Source organism: Ovis canadensis, chromosome 24 (genome assembly GCF_042477335.2).
Source record: "Ovis canadensis isolate MfBH-ARS-UI-01 breed Bighorn chromosome 24, ARS-UI_OviCan_v2, whole genome shotgun sequence".
In the NCBI taxonomy this organism is placed as follows: domain Eukaryota; kingdom Metazoa; phylum Chordata; class Mammalia; order Artiodactyla; family Bovidae; genus Ovis; species Ovis canadensis.
In genome coordinates, this window is record NC_091268.1 from 32,344,263 (window position 1) to 32,365,508 (window position 21,246).

At 44.0% G+C, this 21,246-nt stretch overlaps 1 protein-coding gene and 1 pseudogene across 3 annotated transcripts in view; one reads left to right on the forward strand and one right to left on the reverse strand.

Moving 5' to 3' along the window:
- Positions 1-1,921: 1,921 nt before the first annotated feature.
- VPS35L (VPS35 endosomal protein sorting factor like) overlaps positions 1,922-21,246 on the forward strand; it is a 141,152-nt gene continuing 121,827 nt past the window's right edge. For 2 of the 3 annotated variants that reach the window (XM_069570239.1, XM_069570238.1), the window contains exons 1-3: positions 1,922-1,998; positions 12,191-12,290; positions 18,952-19,119. In XM_069570239.1, coding sequence (XP_069426340.1) covers positions 1,982-1,998; positions 12,191-12,290; positions 18,952-19,119 — 285 coding nt within the window. In that variant the 5' untranslated portion in view covers positions 1,922-1,981. The remainder of the gene's footprint in view (positions 1,999-12,190; positions 12,291-18,951; positions 19,120-21,246) is intronic. The other variant, XM_069570240.1, reaches the window with a different exon arrangement.
- On the reverse strand, positions 16,776-17,652 carry LOC138429668 (methylosome protein WDR77 pseudogene; annotated as a pseudogene).

Sequence of the window (21,246 nt, forward strand, 5' to 3'; positions counted from 1 at the left end):
ATTTTAATATGATGATTTTTTACAAGACCTGTGAAAAATATGTCCCACTGTTTAATATGTAATAGTGCTTAGCCCAGCATCTAATTTTACATGAATTGGACTTCTCAGAGGGAAGAAGTTCACTGGAGCTGGAAATGTCTTCAGCTGGAGCTGAGCCACTGGGAGAGAATGCTAGGGTTGAGGCTCACATCAAGCTGCTAATTTTGCAGCGTTAAGCCTCCAACTGTTGATGCTGCCCGACTGTCTAGTGTGAGGATAGTCCAGTGGTCCTTGTTTTTACCTCTTATTGAGGAGATACTGTATTTGATAGTCTGCAAGGCAGTGTGAGAAGAGCCCCTCCCTTTTCCTATGGCTACCCTTTACTCTTGTTTATTTCATATGTTGGGAATAATGAGTATGGCTGGGAACTCTTTATTATTCATATTGAGCTGAAAACAAGGATCCATTTTGGAGATGATGATTTTTTTGTTGTTGTTAGGTGTCACTGTCCCATGAACAACCACACACAACTCCCCTTCTTTCCCTGAAATGAAGAGTAGTTATAAAAAAAAAAGTGAAGTTGGAAAGCTATCCCTAACAGACCATAGTGAGCATACATATAGGTTTAAAAATAATTTTGAAAAACAAAAGAGACTTTCAGTCATCAGTTCAGTTCAATCAGTCTCTTCGTCGTGTCACAGCATGCCAGGCCTCCCTGTCCATCACCAACTCCCGGAGTTCACTCAAACTCATGTCCATCGAGTCAGTGATGCCATCCAGCCATCTCATCCTCTGTCATCCCCTTCTCCTGCCCCCAATCCCTCCCAGCATCAGGGTCTTTTCCAATGAGTCAACTCTTCGCATGAGGTGGCCAAAGTATTGGCGTTTCAGCCTCAGCATCAGTCCTGCCAGTGAACACCCAGGACTGGTCTCAGAGGTTTATCGAAGAATAAAGGAAAATTGAATGCAAACTCCTCAGCATGACACGTTTACTTACAATGGTGTGAAAGTGAAAGTCGGTTAGCTGTGTCCGACTATTTGCGGCCCCATGGACTGTACATTCCATGGAATTCTCCAGGCCGGAATACTGGAGTGCGTAGCCTTTCCCTTCCTCAGGGGATCTTCCCAACCCAGGGATCGAACCCAGGTCTCCTGTATCGCAGACGGATTCGTTACCAGCTGAGACACAAGGGAAGCTACAATGGTAAGCATTTGTTAAAATATCCTGAATTCTTTTCCTTTTTCTTTTTTAAATCAGAGAAAACACCAGAGCATGGGAAGTTATGTAGTGGAAACGAACAACCACCTTCATAGAAACGAACGGTTCTGCTAAGTGGGGTAAAATGCTAACCCCCATTTTTCCAGTTTAATTCCAGTAGAGAGCTGTCCATTTGGATCTAGGGCTGTCCATTTGTATCTAGGGCAGCCCTTAGAGACGCACGTTGTTATTCCCTGGAGCAGAATATCCGAAGAGCCTAACTTTTTCGGTGCACGGAGCGGGGCGTGGTTGGCTGGCAGAGGGGGCGTGGCTTAGCCAGCCAAACAATTAGCCTCAAAAGCAAGCCTAGGGGCGCCTTCTTCCCATCCTCTGCTGGGGTTAGCATCTTCCCTCAGTTGTTGGTCAGTCGCTCAGTCGTGTCTGACTCTTGGCGACCCCATTGACTGCAGCACGCCAGGCTCCCCTGTCCTCCACAAACATGTCCATTGAATCCCTGATGCCATCCAACCATCTAGTCCTCTCTGTCGTCCCTTTCCCTCAGTAGGCGTCGGGATTCTTCACCGCCTGCAGAGGGCGCTGCGGACCAGACGTTCACCTGCACAAAAGTCCCCACTGACGTCAGCGCTACTGCGGCGGCCGCCTACGGTGCTCCTGACAACCACGGCGGCCCCGGCGCGGCAGGAGTGAGCCCGCCCCTCGCAAACATGGCGGCCTGGCGGGGCGGGGTCTGAGAGGGTGAATTGGGCGGGCGGTTCCAGACCCAGCGGTCATGTGACTGGGAAGATGGCCGCCTTTCCCTGGTAAGGAAGAAGCGGCGAGTGGGGTTCAGGGAGGTAGTGGCCTTGGCTGTCTTCAGGACTCTTGTTTCTGGGTGTGTGTCTCCGTGAGGGAGTGTATGAACTGTTATCCGTTGGGTTTGGTGAAGTCTCCCACCCAGTCTCCGGGTGGGGCGGCTACCCTGATTCAGAGGACATTCCTGATGCCGGACCGGTCGGGTCTTGGTCCTCTCCTCCTATCGCCCTCCCCGTTCATTTCTCCATTCGTTTCCTCAAATAAAAGCTTAAGTTCCCCGGCTTCCGCTTTCCCAAAAGTTGGCGCGTGTTCTGGGGGCGCGGATGCAGAGAATGGTGGACTCAGCCCTGGTCTGGACAACTCGGGGGCCTGGCTGTGTTCTGAATGACTGGCTTCTTGTAGAGGAAACTTCCCATTCATCCGACTCTGCAGGGCGCTCCCTGCACCGGGCGGGCGTAGAACTTGAGAATACAGAACCCTTAGACATACTCCTTGGATTCAAGGAGCTGCTGTTTAGCGGAGCAGATACGCAGAATAGAAGAATGACCGAAGAAGGCTCTGGAATGAGGCACACCTGACGGCTTCGGGAAGGCTTGAGAGAGGAGGAGTCATAAATTGAGTTTTGGAGGATGAATAGGAGTTCATGGAGAAGGAGCTGTGGGCGTGTGCGGAGGCTAATGGGTGTGTAGGGGCCCTTCTGGCTGGAGTAGCTAGGAGAGATTGGCGCTCCAGCAGCAGCTGAAGCCTTATGGCTCCTCTCTCTGTAAGATAAAATATATATATTTATATATTTATATATATATATATATATTTGTTGTTTAGTCACTAAGTCTAAGCAACTCTTTGCGTCCCTGTGTCCATGGGATTTCCTGGGACAGTTGTGTGAAGAACGGGAGCAAGTTGTGATAGTGGTGGAATCATATGGGCACGTGAGCTCTCCTCTACATCTCAGAAAGGGAAGTTACTTTCTAATCTTTATCTGCAAGTGATGTGAAGTGGTTTACGTTAAATGAGCGAGTAAGTGAACAAATGAAAAAATATACAGCCCTGGACCTTAGAAATAATCAGATACATACTTCTGGTTTGTATTTCCTTCACCTGGCTAACTCTGTAAAGAGTCTTCCTTCAAAGGCTCGGTTCGCTAAATTAGCATTAGATGACAGTGAGTTCTTATATGTCCTGCCCTGAGTTTTCTTTGACCTGGTCACGCAAAAGTCCTTTTAGGGGATTACTAGGACTTAACATAACATATGGCTTCAGTGAACTTAGTTGGCTGGAATTTTGTAATTAGAAGATCCAGGAAGATGCTGTTTAATTTCAGAGCATTTTTACCTTTGGTATATTTTACTTTGGGGCTTCCCAGGTGGCTCAGTGTTAAAGAATCCACCTGCCAATGCAAGAGACTAGGGTTCGATCCCTGGGTCAGGAAGATCCCCTGGAGAGGGAACTAGCAACCCATTCCAGTATTCTTGCCTGGGAAATCGCATGGACAGAGGGACACAAAGAGTTGTTTAGTGACTAAATAACGACTATATATATATATATATATATAATTTTTTTTTATGGAGAGAGGAGCCATAAGGCTTTTAGCATCAAGTGTTGCCACACTTCCTAGTCTGACTGTCCTCTAAACATTTGTCTGTGGTAGCACGTGTTCATCTTTCAGTTTGCTCTGGAGACTTGATGCTCTTCAAGTTAGAGGGTCTGGGTTTTAACCATCATTGTATTTCCAGTGCTTGGCCTGGAGCTTGGCAGATAGTAGGTGTTGAATAATATTATTGAATGAATAAGGAAACTAAGGAGGCCCTCAGAGGAGAAAAGTGTTTGTGACATTAACTGAGGTATTTATTGAGCTTTTTTATTTTGTGCTGAATGCTGTTCTTAGAGCTGAAGGTGCAACATCTTATCTCCTAAAAATCCCATTTTTCAGATGAAAAAGTGGAGACAGAAAGATGAAGCAGTTCAGTTAGTTTTACAGCCTGCAAGGAGCACTGAGGTTTGAAGCTCAAGCCTGTGATTAAAAAAAAAAAATTTGATTGCAGGATAATTACTTTACAGTATTGTGATGGTTTTTGTCATACATCAGTGTGAATCGGCCATAGGCATACATGTGTCCCCTCCCTCCTGAATCCCCCTTCCACCTCCCCCCCACCCATCCCTTCAGGTTGTCACAGAGCACTGACTTTGGGTGCCCTGAGTCGTCAAGCTCCCTCTGGCTATCTATTTTACATATACATATGCTAATGTTTATATTTCAGTGCTACTCTCTCAAATCATCCCACCCTCTCCTTGCCCCACTCAGTTCAAAAGTCTCTTCTTTATATCCGTGTCTCCTTTGCTGCCCTGCACATAGGATCATCGGTACCATTTTTCTAGACTCCATATGTATGTGTTAATATATGATATTTGTCTTTCTCTTTCTGACGTGCTTCAGTCTGTATGATAGGTTCTAGGTTCATCCACTTCATTAGAACTGACTCAAATACATGCCTTTTTATACCTGAGTAATATTCCATCGTGTATATGTACCACAACTTCCTTTTCCATTCATCTGCCAGTGGACATCTGTGTTGCTTCCATGTCCTAGCTACTGTAAATAGTGCTGCAGTGAACATCGGGGTACATGTGTCTTTTTCAGTTCTGGTTTCCTCAGGGTGTATGCCCAGTAGTGGGATTGCTGTGTCATATGGTAGATTTATCAGTCCTGTGATCTTAATCATTATTGTCAGCTGGTCCTTCAGCCTAGGTCATGGGCTGAGGTTCTTGGGTTCTGCGGCTCCTGAATCCTGCTGTGTTGTCATGGGTCTCCCCAGAATACCTCTTTTCACCTACACTTTTTGTTACCACTGACTCCACTTGTGAGATGGCCAGTGCACTGTGGATGGCATTTCCTGTTCAATCCTGTGGTCATAGCACTGGTAAAAATACTGTTCCTTGGAGTCAGAATTTCTACATTTTAAGACTGTTAGGGAAGGGGAGTACATTGTGATTGGGGGATAAAAAGTTGTGTGGCCAGATTATGTCATTAGCAATTAAAAAGTCACTTGAGAATTAAAAAGCGGTTAGTTGGAGCTTCTGTGGTCTCAGAGTGTTGAAGACTCCACCTGCCAGTGCAGGAGACACGGGTTCAATCCCCGATCCAGGAAGATCCCACATAGCTTGGAGCAACTAAGCCTGCGCGCCACAAACTATTGAGCCTGTGCTCTAGAACCCCGGAGCTGCAACTGCTGAGCCCACGTGCCTCAACTACCCAAGCCCGCGACAAGAGAAGCCACCATATTGAGAAGCCTGAGCACCAAAACTAGAGAGTAACCCCTGCTTGCTGCAACTGGAGAAGAGCCAGAGCAGCAGCAAAGACCCAGCACTGCCAAAAATAAATAAATAAAATTATCTAAAAAAACAAAGGAGTTAGTGGATTTCACTATTTACAGTATAAGGAGATTCATTTAGTAACTGGTAATAGGACTTATATGCATTCGTGTTATTCACTGTAAATAATTTAAAAATAGGGCAGTGTTAGTCTTTAATGTGCATTTCAGTCACTTGGGAATTTTGGTGAAATCTAGACCCTGATTCTATAGGTCGGGATATTTCACACTCCCCAGTGAAGCCCTTACTGATGATCTGTGGGCCATATTTGGAGTAGCCAGAGGTCAGACCAAGCTCAGAGTGGAGGTATAAAATGTTGGCCTTTTATCTGTGGCAACTGCCAAGGAACCTGACCAACGTTTTGCATTGCTGGGAGCTGGGATTTGGGGGCATTTTTACCAGTTTATCAGGTGCATTCACAGGAAGAAGAAAAGTAAGGCTTTTTGAGAAAATGCCCACTAGAGGTCACTGTGAGCCTTATCAAAGGCCCAGGCTTTGAAGAAAACGCTTTTATAGGAAATGGCAACCCACTCCAGTATTCTTGCCTGGAAAATTCCGTGAACAGAGGCGCCTGATGGGCTGCAGTCCACGTGGCAACACAGAGTCCCACACGACTAAGTGCACACGCACACATGCGCGCGCACACACACAGAAGGAACTGAGAGCAAAGCTGAGGAAATGATGGAAGTAGTAGAAGATGTGATTGAAAAATCAAAATAGCAACTTGCCATGGACTTTCAGGAAGTGTAAATGTTTCTTCTTCTTTTTTTTTTTCAAAGGTTTTGTTTTTATCAGAAGCAGTATTTTTTCCTTAAAGAATCCTTCCCTCAAACTTAAAAAAAAATCATTTCAAAGCTGAATCCTTAAAATGACAATTGCTTTTTCAAATTCTCAAGGTGACCTGTGGATGATCTATAGAACTGCTGAATCCTAGAGGCAGGCTGCCTCAGTATGCATCTGTCTCTGTCACATGCTCACCTGTCTCAAGGTACCAACAGCATCAGCTTCTCCATCTGAGAAATGGGCATAATCATAGTGCCTACCTCATAAAGTTGATTAAGTGTGGTTCAGTTCAGTTCAGTCACTCAGTCGTGTCCGACTCTTTGCGACACCATGAACCACAGCATGCCAGGCCTCCCTGTCCGTCACCAACTCCCGGAGTCCACCCAAACCCATTTCCATCAAGTTGGTGATGCCATCCAACCATCTCATCCTCTGTCGTCCCCTTCTCCTCCTGCCTCAATCTTTCCCAGCATCACTGTCTTTTCCAATGAGTCAGCTGTTCGCATCAGGTGGCCAAAGTATTAAATGTGGTGATAGAGGTTAAAGGCCTTGGCCTGCATCCTGATGGATAGTGTCAGGGAGGGGAAATCCCCCTCCACCCTAACTCTCTTGATTTCTTGTGGCTGCGCTGATAAAACTGACACAAGATAAATCAATGGGAGAAAAGAAACAAGTTTTAATTTATGTGTCTTGGAGGTCTCATAGAAATGAGACCTAAGAAGTAGTCACAATAGGCAGCTCTTATACTTTTTTAGACAGAGAAACTATAAACTTGTGAGGAATTGACAGAACAAAGAAAGTTAGGCTTTCAGTCAGTTCAGTTCAGTTCAGTCGCTCAGTCTTGTCAGACTCTTTGTGACCCCATGGGCTGCAGCATGCCAGGCATCCCTGTCCATCACCAACTCCTGGAGCCTTCTCAAACACAATTCTGTCACGTTGGTGATGCCATCCAACCATCCTCATCCTCTGTTGTCCCCGTATCTTCCCGCCTTCAGTCTTTACCAGCATCAGGCTCTTTTCCAATGAGTTGGTTCTTCTCATCAGGTGACTAAAATATTGGACTTTAAGCTTCAGCATCAGTCCTTCCAATGAATATTCAGTACTGATTTCCTTTAGGATGGACTGGTTGGATCTCCTTGCATTCCAAGAGACTCTCAAGGGTCTTCTCCAACACCACAGTTCAGAAGCATTAATTCTTCAGCACTCAGCTTTCTTTATAGTCCAACTCTCATTTGTATACATGACTACTGGAAAAACCATAGCCTTGACTAGATGGACCTTTGTTGGCAAAGTAATGTCTCTGCTTTTTAATATGCTGTCTAGGTTGGTCACAGCTTTTCTTCCAAGGAACAAGCGTCTTTTAATTTCATGGCTGCAGTCACCATCTGCAGTGATTTAGGAGCCCAGGAAAATAAAGTCTGTCACTGTTTCCATTGTTTCCCCATCTTTTGCCATGAAGTGATGGGACCAGATGTCACTATCTTAGTTTATTGAATATTGAGTTTTAAGCCAACTTTTTCACTCTCCTCTTTGACTTTCATCAAGAAGCTCTTTAGTTCTTCTTCGCTTTCTGCCATAATGTTGATGTCATCTGCGCATCTGCAGTTATTGATATTTCTCCTGGCAATCTTGACTCCAGCTTGTGCTTCCTCCAGCCTAGCATTTCACATGATGTACACTGCATAGAAGTTAAATAAGTAGGGTAACAATATACAGCCTTGATGTACTCCTTTCTCGATTTGGAACCAGTCTGTTGTTTCATGTCCAGCTCTAACTGTTGCTTCTTGAACTGAATATAGATTTCTCAGGAGGCAGGTCAGGTGGTCTGGTATTCCCATCTTTTGAAGAATTTTCCACAGTTTGTTGTGATCCACACAGTCAGAGGCTTTCGCATCATCAGTAAAGCAGAAGTAGATGTTTTTCTGGAACTGTCTTGGTTTTTTTTGATGATCCAGCGGATGTTGGCAATTTGATCTCTGGTTCCTCTGCCTTTTCTAAAACCAACTTGAATATTGGAAGTTCATGGTTCATGTACTGTTGAAGCCTGGCTTGGAGAATTTTGAGCGTTACTTTGCTTGCATGTGAGATGAATGCAGTTGTGTGGTAGTTTGAGAATTCTTTGGCATTGCTTTTCTCTGGGATTAGAATGAAAACTGACCTTTTCCAGTCCTGTGGCCACTGCTGAGTTTTCCAAATTTGCTGACATGTTGAGTGCAGTACTTTCACAGCATCATCTTTTAGGATTTGAAGTAGCTCAACTGGAATTCCATCACCTCCACTAGCTTTGTTTATAGTGACTAACGCTCACTTGACTTCGCATTCCAGGATATCTGGTTCTAGGTGAGTGATCACACCATCGTGATTATCTTGGTCTTGAAGATCTTTTTTGTACAGTTCTTCTGTGTATTCTTACCACCTCTTCTTAATATCTTCTGCTTCTGTTAGGTCCATACCATTTCTCTCCTTTATTGTGCTCATCTTTGCATGAAATATTCCCTTGATATCTTTAATTTTCTTGAAGAGAGCTCTAGTCTTTCCTAGTTAGGAAGGAAGAAAGATTAGTTTTCTGTTCTTTCCAAGTTAGGCTTTGGGTGCTTAATTAGTGAAGAATCTAAACAGCAGACTTGTGGTAGTAAAGAGATAATGAGGTTCATTTTTATACACTTCTTGGCCCTGAATTCCCTGTCTCTGATGACAAGGGTGTCCTTCTACCTTCAGATTCAGGGAGTGCACTTCTCACATGGGAGACTTATTTCCTGTTTTCAGGAAGACAGAGAGGAGGGTCAAAGTGTCCCTTTTTAGATCAGCTTTTTCTTAGGTAACTTTAATTCAACATAATATGCCATATTTTGGGGTGGCCTACGGTGGGCCCCAACATTAATAAGCACGTAATAAATGAGAACGGATATTTAGTTGCGTATCACATCATCTTGTTGTTTTGACTTCGTGCTTTTTGTAGCTGTTGATTTGCTAATAATTATTATAGAGGTGAAAAACACATTTGCAGTTAAATTTCAGGTCAGATTATATTTCTACTCATTGAATTCGCTTTTCAGAATTCTATTGATAAAGTTAAGAGTGGTCTGAAACGAGGAAAAATATAATTTGATTTTTAAAACTCCATTAGGGCTATTGATGACTAGTCTTCCAATTTATTCTTCAGGGTTTTGTTTGTTTTATTAATCAAGAGTTGGTTGGTGACATATTAAAAGGAGCTTGGAAGAATTTCAGCACTGAATTCAGCTGCAATATTTTTGGAAGGTGAAGACAGTATATATTTAGTAAATGTGACCCAAAGGAACTAGGCAGTATATTGTGGTAGGAGTTTTCGTTTAAAAACAGAAACAAGCAGAGGCTGGTCTGATTGTTCACTAGTTTTTCTCCTTTCCTACACCCAAAGTGAAATTTATCTGGAAAGGGATAGAAGTGAAATTACATGGGGTTTCATTTCTTTGGTACTGTGTTAGATTTCTGGGTTGGTGGGGCTTATTGAGTAAAGCCAATTATCTGCTGACTAGATTTGGGGTTCATAAAAATATTAATAAAGTTAAAAAGCTGTGAATGGGGGTGGGTTTGAGGGGGGAGGGATGAATTCAAGGCATTTGGAGGCCAAGGAAACAAAGGGGCCAGCTTCCTGTGTCGTGACAATTTTTTAAGTTTTTGAGTAGTACCTCTTCTGCCTTTTATGTTCTAGTTGTCATGCATTCTTACTCTATGTATATTGTAAACACCGCAAGAAGTTATTTTCTGTAGTTGATTTAATTTTACCTACACCTTTATCTTTTGTGCTCTTTTGTACATATTGCATATACGCATTGTTGTTGTTTGGTTGCTCAGCCGTGTGCAACTCTTTGTGACCCCATGGACTGTAGCATGCCAGGCCTCCCTGTCCATCACCAACTCCCGGAGCTTGCTTAAACTCATGTCCATCGAGTCAGTGATGCCATTCAACCATCTCATCCTCTGTCGTCCCCTTTATCCTCCTGCCTTCAATCTTTCCCAGCATCAGGGTCTTTTCCAATTAGTCGGTTCTTTGCATCAGGTGGCCAAAGTATTGGAGCTTCATCATCAGTCCTTCCAATGAATATTCAGGACTGATACATTATATATATATATGTATAAACACATATGCATGTATATCAGATATGCAGATAACACCACCCTTATGGCGGAAAGTGAAGAGAAACTAAAGAGCTTCTTGAAGGTGAAAGAGGAGAGAGAAAAAGCTGGCTTAAAACTCAACATTCAGTAAACTAAGCTGATGGCATTGAGTCCCATCACTTCATGGCAAATAAATGGGGAAACGATGGAAACAATGACAGACTTTATTTTCTTGGGCTGCAAAATCACTGCAGCTGGTGATTGCAGCTATGAAATTAAAAGATGTGCGCTCCTTGGAAGAAAAGCTATGATCAACCTAGACAGCGTATTAAAAAGCAGAGATATTACTTTGCCAACAAAGGTCTGTCTAGTCAAAGCTATGGTTTTTCCAGTAGTCATGTATGGATACAGTCCATGGGGTCACAAAGGGTCAGACATGACTCAGTGACTGAGCTGAACTGAAATACATATTGTTGCTAAGTTGCTTCAGTCGTGTCCGACTCTGTGTGACCCCAGAGACGGCAGCCCACCAGGCTCCCCCATCCCTGGGATTCTCCAGGCAAGAACATTGGAGTGGGTTGCCATTTCCTTCTCCAAAGCATGAAAGTGAAAAGTCAAAGTGAAGTCACTCACTCGTGTCTGACTCGTAGCGACCCCATGGACTGCAGCCTACTAGGCTCCTCCATCCATGGGATTTGCCAGGCAAGAATACTGGAGTGGGAAATACATATATACATGCATATTTTTTGCTTTCAGCTGGGATCATTTTCCTTCTACTTTTAGCATTAAAAAAAAAATTAACGTGTAGTTCTGCTACTGCTGCTTTTTTCCCTTTTCTTTGACTGAACTTCTTTGTTTTGCTGTAATGTTTGCAGGATAGTTTAACTAGGTCTAAAATTCTTGGTTAGCAATTATTCTCTTTCAGTACTCTAATACTCCAGTATTCCTTTGTCTTCTGGATCTCATTTTATGCAGAGGTAATAATCTTAGTGTTATCCTTTGGTAATAATGAATCTTTATTTCTCTTAAATTCTCATTTTAGTTTTTAGCCATTTTACTATGAAGGCCCTAAGTATGGTTGTTTTTTGTGTTGTTTTTATACTCGTCTTGCTTGGGGCACAAGTGTTTCTTGAATCTGTGAATTGATGTCTTTCTTTAGTATGGGAAATTTTTTAGCTATTATCTCTTCAATTGCTGCTTCTGCCTGTTGTTTCTCTCTTCTTCAAGATTCATATATGTGTGTTAGGCATTTCTTCCTGTCCTTTTCGTCTTTTCCACTCTTCTGTGATTTTCTCCTTTCCGTGCCTCAATGTGAATAATCTCTCCCCTTTAGTTTTCTTTTCACGAATCCCTTCACTTGTTAGTTCTCCACCAGACTGATGAAACTGTCTTCTCTTCATCTATCTGGCTTCTTCCTCTTGCTCTATACAGCTTAATTGGTGACCACTTTGAAGGGAAACCAGGACCAAATCTGTCACTTCACAGCCTTCCCTTGTCTTCAGAAGCTCTTCCGTCAAGCCCTGGCCTTCTCCATAGCCCTGAACCCTAGTTTCTCTCTCCAGCCTTGTGAGTTTTCCTTAAAGCTCTTTTGGCTGCTCTGCCTCCTAGCAGCCGCCCCCTGCCTGGCTTCAGCGTCTTGTCCCATGTCAAGAATCAGTAGTGCCCGGCCAGAGATAGCCAGCAAGAAGTTGGCTTCACCTCACTGAACTTCCCTTTGTTCTGGTGTCTGGCCTCACAGGTTTTGTTTGCCTTGGCAGCTCTTTATACCTTCAAACCATTAAAAAATTAAAAAAAAAATTCACCATTACTTACTGGTCTTGGTAGAAATACTGTTCCACTGTCAATTGTCTCATCAAAAACAATTTTGTTTTTTTTTTTTTTAGCAAAAAGTTTTTAATGTGTATGCATCTCCAACTAAATTGGTTTCTGGGTTTTGCTGTTTACCAGGCATTCCAGGAATAGGAACTACAAGGCTGAGTTTGCGTCATGCCGACTGGAGGCTGTACCGCTGGAGTTTGGGGACTATCACCCACTGAAACCAATAATGGTAAGTTTTGTCAAGGGTCCCTCTAGGACATTCCTATTCCATAACATTATAGACAGTGTTCCTGGTTCTTTCTCATTTTGTCAGCGGTAGCTGATTTTGGATTTTTAAGTCTACCAGTTTGTTCTCTGCCCCATTTTTTGTGATGGTTTCACCCACCATCATTTTTATTCCCTTTGTTATATTAGTGAGGTGGTCACGAGTGTGGGATGCCTTTGTTCCTCATTTGGAGGTGTAAAGAAAATACTTCTTAACTTGCCTGTTTGAAGTATTGAGGTCACTCTAATTACTGTTAGCTCCATTGTAAGGCTGTACCACATTTTGTTTATCCCGTCACCCAGTGACTGACGTTTTTGACTACTAGTACTTTTTTGCTTTTTTTAAAAAAGTTCATTTATTTAATTTTTGATTGCACTGAGTCTTCGTTGCTGTGTGCCAGCTTCCTCTGGTTGTGGTGAGTGGGGGCTACACTCTCGGTTTGGTGCGTGGGCTTCTTACTGCAGTGGTTTCTCTGCTTGTGGGGCACAGGCTCTGGGTGCGCAGGCTTCAGTAGTTACAGCATGTCGGCTTCAGAAGTTGCAGCACGTGGGCTCAGTACTTTTGGTCCATGGGCTTTGGTGCTCTGCAGCATGTGGAATCTTCCCGGAGCTGGGATTGAACCCACGTCCCCTGCATTGGCAGGCAGATTCTCATCCATGGTACTACCAGGGAAGTTCCTCTTTATAGTTTTTTATTATTATGAATAATGCTGCTGTAAACATTCATGTAGAAGTTTTTCTGTAGATGTATGTCTTAATTTCTTTCAGGCAGGTTTATGGGAGAGGTCAGAAAGTTGTAAAAGTTTTGATTCCTCCTGGTCTTAGTTTTCTAGGGATAAGTTGTTAATTTATTTCACTAAATGAAGCTAGGGTGGCAGTAGGGGTTTTGAGGCAAGGAATATGGTTAGGCTTTATATTCTAAGGGAAATGGGAAAGAGAGCAGACCAAGGGCTTGTAAAAGGAATGTTAAGTGGCATACAGATGCCTGCTGAAATGGAGACCGTTGGATCTTTATGGTTGTGAGATATTCTTAGATGCACTAGTTGCCTAGTGGAAGAAGCAGAGAAGTCTCTGAGCTCAGAGAACAGATTTGGTCAGAGTGAGAGTGTGAGAAGCAAAGGAAATTGTGATCAGAATATTATATTGTTAAGATTCTGATAGGGTACAGTTTTGGGGTTGAAAATGTTGTGAATTTGTCATATGGACATTTAACTGAGGCTTCTTTTTGCAAAGAGTCGCAAAGAGTAGGATAGAGCATGGAAAGTTCGATAAATGTCCAGAGCAAAAATAAGGCGGGTAGTAGAGGAAATAACCACATGGTGACTGGCAAGGCAGATCAGTTAGTCAGGGGCCAAGTCAAGCAACAGAAACGATAGAAGATTTTTGAACAGGGAAATTTAAAGAATTGTTAATTAGTAAAAGGTAGTTTATTACTATAAAGGATGAAACAGGGCTAAAGCAGGAGTTGGCATTATTATGGCCAGTAGCCCAGTTTTGTAAATGAAGTTTTATTGGAACACAGCCATACTCATTCGTTTATATATTACCTGTTTTCATGCAGAGTTGAATTGGGACAGACTGTTCGGCCCACAAAGCCTAAAAATATTTGCTCTTGGGCCTTATAACCAACCAAGTGCCAACCTTGCTCTGAGAGGTCCAAAAGTACCAGGTACAAAGATGCAGATATCAACTCCAGGTTGAGGAACAGTGGCTAGTGAAGGAACTTTGAGGACTTATGATAGAGCCTCTCCTCCAACCCCAGGCTGAAATTCAGCATTGTTGAAGAGGGTATGGCTGTCACAGGAACACGCAGGTTGCCTTTGGCAAAGAAACTTGATAGAGCTGTCAGATGGGAAGAGCATGGCCTGAGGGTACAGCTGGAACTTGTCTTTGAGGACCACTGGACTTCTATACTGAGTTTTAAAATGGAAGACTGGAACCCTGATGAGAATATCTTCCTGCTACTGTTGCCTTTGAGTGCCCTCTATTCACAAAATCTAACACTGTGCTAGCTGGCAAGGAGGAGTGTTTATAAGGTCTAATTCTAGTATCATAACATACAGCAAAGGGTGGATTTGGAACTGATACACAATAAATTGATAACTGTTGCATAAAAATGATGGAGAACAGTATTGGAGAATGGCATGAGCCTCAAAGGTTTTTGCATGAAAGTGGAAGGAGAAAAGAAAGCAGAAACATAAGTCAGGTAAGCAAAAATGGGGAGCTTCAGGATCTGAGGACTACAAGATAATTAGGTGTTTGAGAAAATGAGGTGGTTTCACTTAAGCATGAACATGAAGAGAAACAACTTTTGGTTTATGAGGCCAAGCCTTAAAGGTGAAAAATTTTAAGAGATTTCACAGTACTGAGTTACAATCCTTCCTTGCAGTACTTGGCATTTAAGTTTGGTGTAATACTTGATGAATTAATTCATTATATAAAGACTTCCCAGGTGACGCTAGTGGTAAAGAATCTGCCTGCCAATGCAGGAGACGTTAGAAGTGTGGGTCAAACCCTGGGTCGTGAGCTCCCTGGAAGAGGGCATGGCAACCTGCTCCAGTATTCTTGCCTGGAGAATCCCCTGGCAGGCTACAGTCCATAGTGCCACAAAGAGTGGGACATGACCAAAGTGACTTGGCACAAACACTAATTACTAATATGGAGTGCTGTCCTAAATAGCATCTTAGCCTGTGAGTTTATTTAAAAAACAAAACAAAAATCAGGCAAGAGATATAGATGTTCCCTCTTGGGTTAGCACTTTTTTATTAGCAGGTAATAGATGCCGTGTGGTTGTCATCTTGAGTGGGATGAGGTTGACAGATGCCAGTGGGTATTGAGGACGTAAAGTTTCTGAATGACAGAGAACCTGAAAACATAGAGGTGATTCCATAAAGCAGGCAATCACAAGACTGAGCTTCAACCTCACAGGGCCCTCAAATCCCCATGGGCTTATGTGGCTGTGGCTGACCCACCAGTGAGTTGGTTTCAACCTCAGGAGCTCAAACCCAGCAGCAAGGAGAGTCTCTTCTCTGCAGTTTCCGTGTGCTCAGTTGGGTTACGTGTCCTTCCCCGATTCAACCATGTTGACTGGAGTGTAGAATATGCTGATTGATTGGGTTGGGGCTCATGCCCACCATGGGAACTGGGAGCAGAGTCCACTTCACCAGGCCTGTAAGAGCTGAGAGTCAGGTAGGGCTACTTTCATTCCCAAAGAAGATTGGGACTGTTGAGCCTGGGAGATGGAGGGATGGATGCCAGGCAGGCAGGAACAATAAACATGCCCCAGAGGAGGCGCTTCACCCGACTCCCCGCAGTTAGTGTCAGACCACAGGTTTAGGGCAGGGCCTTCAACCTAGCTTCAGACTCCAGCAGCAAATTTGGGGGTTCCTAGGCCACCCACACTTCTGATCAACTGGCTCCAAATCCATGGTTTCTGGAGACCTCCATTTTTTTTTATGAGTCAACTTTTCATTTCCCTGACCAGTACTTCCAGTTGTGTCTCTGATGCTGTTTAAAATCTTCAGAGTGCCCCAAAACAGCATTCAGGCTTCCTATATCCAGAGACAGGGACCCAGAGGCAAAAATGGACCAGAGGCAAAAATGGACCAGAGGCAAAAATGGACCAGAGGCTCCAGGCTGTTTTCAGGTGGGACAGTGGCAGGCATTCCTGAGCAAGTCTGTGTCAGCTTTGAACTGAAATGCCTTTAAGCTCTCCATCCCGAAAGTCTTCTGTGGCATCTATGACAGAAATACACTCATCCTCATATGCACAGCTCCGTGGGGGCGAGGTGGGGGCATTACATCAGTACCGGCCAGACTTCTTATTCATCCGGAAACTGGACTTCTGGTTGAATTTAATAACAAGAAGACGCACAAAACTGTGGTGAGTGTCCTGGCTCTTCCTCAAGCTAGAGCTCAGTGTGAATGGAAGCACTACCCACAATAAAGGCGAATTAGGCTCTGTTAAAAAAAAAATAAAAATAAAGTTGCTGCTGTCTCTGTGAGCTGCTTCTAGGAATCCAGGGATGCTGCATCTTATTCCTCATCCAGACGTGGCCAGTTCCTCAGGCAGAGCTACATGGGAAGCATAAAAACCTTTTGTTAACTTTTGAGGGATATAGATTTTATTTTTTTTAATTTACTTATTTAGTTAGCTGTACTGGGTCTTAGTTTCGGCATATGGGATCTTTTATCTTTAGTTGCAGTATGTGGAATCTAGTTCCCTGACTAGGGATTGAACCCCAGGCCCCTTGCATTGGAAGCATGGAGACCTCGCCACTGGACCACCAGGGAAGTCCCTATAGGAAGGATTTTTTATTCCCCCCACCAACAAAAATTATGTATCCACACACACACTCAGACACATACATATCCATGTTCAAGGAAGGTTTTCTTCCATGAGTTCAGGACTCCAGAATCTGGCCTCCTCCAGGCCGAGAGACACTGCCTATTAACTGCATGGATCCGATAAACTAACATGTTGCATGTGGCTCCTTACAACTGAGAGGGCAGGGGCAAAGAGAGTGGATACTTCTGGGGGATTTGCTTTTTGTCTGAAAGCCAGTCTGCTCCGCAACACTCCAGGCTCTGGGAGAGGTTCTATGGGTGTGAGATGGTGGATGACCTGATGGTCCCAGCTCACTGTGATCGAGTGGGGACCAAGTAGCATCTCTCACAAAGTCTCTGTGGATTTGGCTTCTAAACACTCTGGCAAGGCCTCAGTCCACAGAGAGTGAGCAATGCTCACTGAAAAGCTAGGAAGGAGAACCAAGTGGGGAGAATAACAGCCCAGTGACACCCTGGGAGTGCACAGCTAGCTGAGGGCACAGCTCACACTCTTGCTGTCCACATGAGAGACAGTCCCATTCTCAGCACTGAAGACAACTTCCTTCTGCTGAGGGGGCCCAGCCAGCGAGGTAGGAAGGTAGCCGGAGGCACTGCAGTCCTTCTGTGATGCTGGCTTGAGACGGCCGGTATCCTGCAGTAAAATTCCATTGTCCTCACCACCTGGAAGAATCCTTGTGGGGAGAGGCAGCGGCGCAGGTGACCTGCTCAGAGTGAGCTCAGAATGAATTCAAAACCTTGGTGCAGAAGTCTTTTCTACTGCGGACTTTTCTGCTGTGTGCTAGAACTCAGGTCACTGCCTGTAGACACAGTGTCATCGCTCTCGCACTTGCAGAACTTCCTGACAGTGTCTCCTCATCCAGCTCCTCCAGTTCAACAGCGCCAGAATTGGAAGCCACTAGGATACCTCTGTCCTGTACCCAAGTGAGGCCAGCCTCCCCGGCCTCCGTCTGGGGGTTGAGGGGTGAGGTTTCCTTCCTCATCTCCACAATTCCAACTCCAGCCTAGAGTCAGACTGGATGCCCATTGGAGATTCAGCTCCGTGAGCCCCGTGTCCCTCAGGTTTGATAATTTTCTAGAACACCACACAGAACTGGGGCGAGTGCAGTACTTAGGCTTACGGTTTTGTTATAAAAGATGCACATGAGGACCAGCCAAATATAGGGCAAGGTCTGGCAGGGTCCCAAACACAGAGCTTCCGTGCCTTTTGCCTGTGGAGTCAGGGTCCATCACCTCCCAGCACATCATCTGTTTGACTGGGAAGCTCCACTGAGCTTTGGTGTCCAAACTTTCTGCTGGGGTTTTGTTTACATAGGCATGATTGGCTGATTCCTTGGCCACATGATCGAACTTTATCTCCAGCTTCCCCCAGCTTCCACTGAAGTGAGGCTCTTATCACCTGGCTGAAAGTCTTGACTCTCTAATCATATGTTTGGTTTTTCTCATGCCCCCATGTAGCATCTTCTCATTAGCATAAACTCAGCTGTGATCGAGAGGCTCATGAGTGAATGATGCTCCAAGGACAAGGAATCTCCTTTTCAGGAACCAGGGACAGAGGCCAGTCAAATTCTCATTGCATCCTGTTTTATCTTTCTGAAGATTGGTTCTGGGTTTTCATAGCTTCCTTTTGAAAAGGAGTGGAACCTAACTAGCCCTCCTTAATGTTGACTCAATTTTCAGCAGACAAACTCTGGTTGGATCTTCTTGGCTCAGACCCTGGTCCGTCCTCTGAAGTTGGGGAGGGATGGAGGCCAGTGGAGCAAAACATGTCCTTCAGCACATACACAGTTCTCCTAAAAGGGAGGAGCTGGGCACTCACTGCTTTGTGATGATGAGATGGCCGTGCAAAGGCCCTGATGCTGGGATCTCTCATATTCTGGTTCATTACCCTACCGGGACCATTGCTGCAAATGTAAATGTAAACGGTGATGAAGTGGGTCTGGGGTGGGGCTTGGGAGTCTACATATTTATAAGCCACCAGGTGCAATGGATGCTGCTTGTCCAGAGACCACACTTTGAGTAAGAAGGCCCCATGAAAAATCAGTTATATCATCACCTGCTAACCCACGGAGGCCCCGTCTCTCCCTTCCTAATCCTAGCTTCTCAGCTTCTCTTCCTCAACCGCTGGGATTCTGAGTCATGTCAGCTTTTCACGAAAAATAAGGGTCCCTGCTGCAAAGGAATGGTCAGTCCATAATGAAACAAGGGAAAATGCATTTGAGTATCTCATTGGGAGAAGTCATAGGAGACTTCCATTTTACCTCCACAATTTTCCCCCACAGGTCACAGAATCAAAGACAAAGAAAGTGAGCCGGAAGGGAAGCACTTCTTCCACATCCTCTTCATCCTCCAGCTCCGTGGTGGACCCGCTGAGCAGCGTCCTGGATGGGACCGACCCCCTCTCCATGTTCGCAGCCTCTGCTGACCCTGCAACCCTGGCGGCTGCCATGGTAACGCTGTCAGCTGGATCGGTCCTGTGGGTGCCAGGATGGGGGTTTTCATTGAACGAGTAACGCACAGCAGAGTCTGATGGCACTGCTGCTCAGAGGCTGGAGTAGATCCTGGAAGCTACTGCAGCTGCTTTTTTTTTTTAAGCGTTTAAAATTTTTTCATGTCACTCTTTTTATGTTCTTTCCTTTGGATTTTATGTAATTAATTACTTAAGTAATTCACTAATTTTTCATTTAAAAAATCAAATATTATCAGTGAAGTCAACCCATCCTCACTCTGTTCTCCACTCTGGAGGTCAGCGGTATTACCAGTGTGAATGCATATCATTTAACTTTTTGTTTGTATTTTCATAGATATTTATGACAATAGTTTCTGAGCATTTACATACATACGCATATATGAATAACAGCAACAGCAGTAATAACAGTATCGGCTAACAGCATGGCCAGAGTTTTACAGTAAATTCCAAGTTTAGTTCCCATGCTGCTTTGTGCAAGAGATATTATAAGCCTCATTTAAAGAGGACCACACAGAGGAACAAATAAGTTAAGTCACATCCAAGCTAGAATTCAAGTCCTGGCCTGACTTCAACATCAGTCTTTGCTGGCATTGCATATCTGTTTACTTTCTTTTTCTTTTTTAACATATCTACAGTTTTTTTTAACTTGACCATACGTCTTGGAGAACTTTCTATATTAGTACTTATCGAATAACTTTCTTATTTTGAATCCTGCATTGTGTCATAAGGAGCAGGACATGCTTTAATTTGCCATGGTGGACACACAGACTGTGTGCATGTGGTGTTTGGTGGTATAGGCAGTGGTGCATTGGTTCCTGAACGTACGTAGATCTTGGTGCCCGCACACAAGGGTTTCTATAGGGTAACTTGTTAGGAGTTCATTACTGGGTTAAGGTAATGTATATGTAAGATTTTGATGGCTACTGCTAGGTTGTTCTCCAGAAAAGCCTTACCAGTTTACACTTTCATTAGCATAGCAGTATTTTGGAGTGCCTGTCCCCTGCATCCTTGCCAACTAGGGTAATTATGAGTCATTGAAAACCTTGTTTTTAAATCTTTGGCCACACCTCGTGGCATGTGGAACTTCCCTGACCAGGGATCAAACCTGCACCTTCTGCCCTGGAAATGTGGAGTCCTAACCCCTGGACCACCTGCAAAGTCCTAAATCTTGCCATTCTGATTGTTGAAAAATAATCTCTTTTGCTTTGCCTTTCCTTCATTCTTAATGAGTTTGAGCATCTTTTGATAGGTTTGTTGGCCTTTTGTGGTGAATAGGCTTGAAAATTTTTTATCATAGTAAACCTTTAGACATATCTAATATCAGTTCAGTTCAGTTGCTCAGTCGTGTCTGACTCTCTGTGACCCCATGGACTGCAGCACGCCAGGCTTCTCTGTCCTACACCAACTCTTGGAGCTTGGTCAAACTCATGTCTATCAAGTCAGGGATGCCATCCAATCATCTCATTCTCTGTGGTCCCCTTCTCCTCCTGTCTTCAATCTTTCCCAGCATCAGGGTCTTTTCAAATGAGTCAGTTCTTCCCATCATGTAGTCTAAGTATTGGAGTTTCAGCTTCAGCATCAGTCCTTCCAATGAATATTCAGGACTGATTCCTTTAGGATTGACTGGTTGGATTTGCTTGCAGTCCAAGGGATTCTCAAGAGTTTTCTCCAACAACACAGTTCAAAAGCATCAATTCTTTGGGACTCAGCTCTCTTTATAGTCCAACTCTCATATCCATACATGACTACTGGAAAAACCATAGCTTTGACTATAGGGACCTTTGTTGACAAAGTAATGTCTCTGCTTTTTAATATGCTGTCTAGCTTGGTCATAGCTTTTCTTCCAAGGAGCAAGCTTTTTAAAATTTGATTACTGCAGTCACCATCTGTAGTGATTTTGGAGCCCCCCAAAATAAAGTCTCTCACTGTTGCCATTGTTTCCCAATGTATCTGCCATGAAGTGACGGGAGCAGATGCCACGATCTTAGTTTTCTGAATTCTGAGTTTTAAGCCAACTTTTTGACTCTCCTATTTCACTTTCATCAAGAGACTGTTTAGTTCTTCTTTGCTTTCTGCCATCAGGGTGGTGTCATCTGTGTATCTGAGG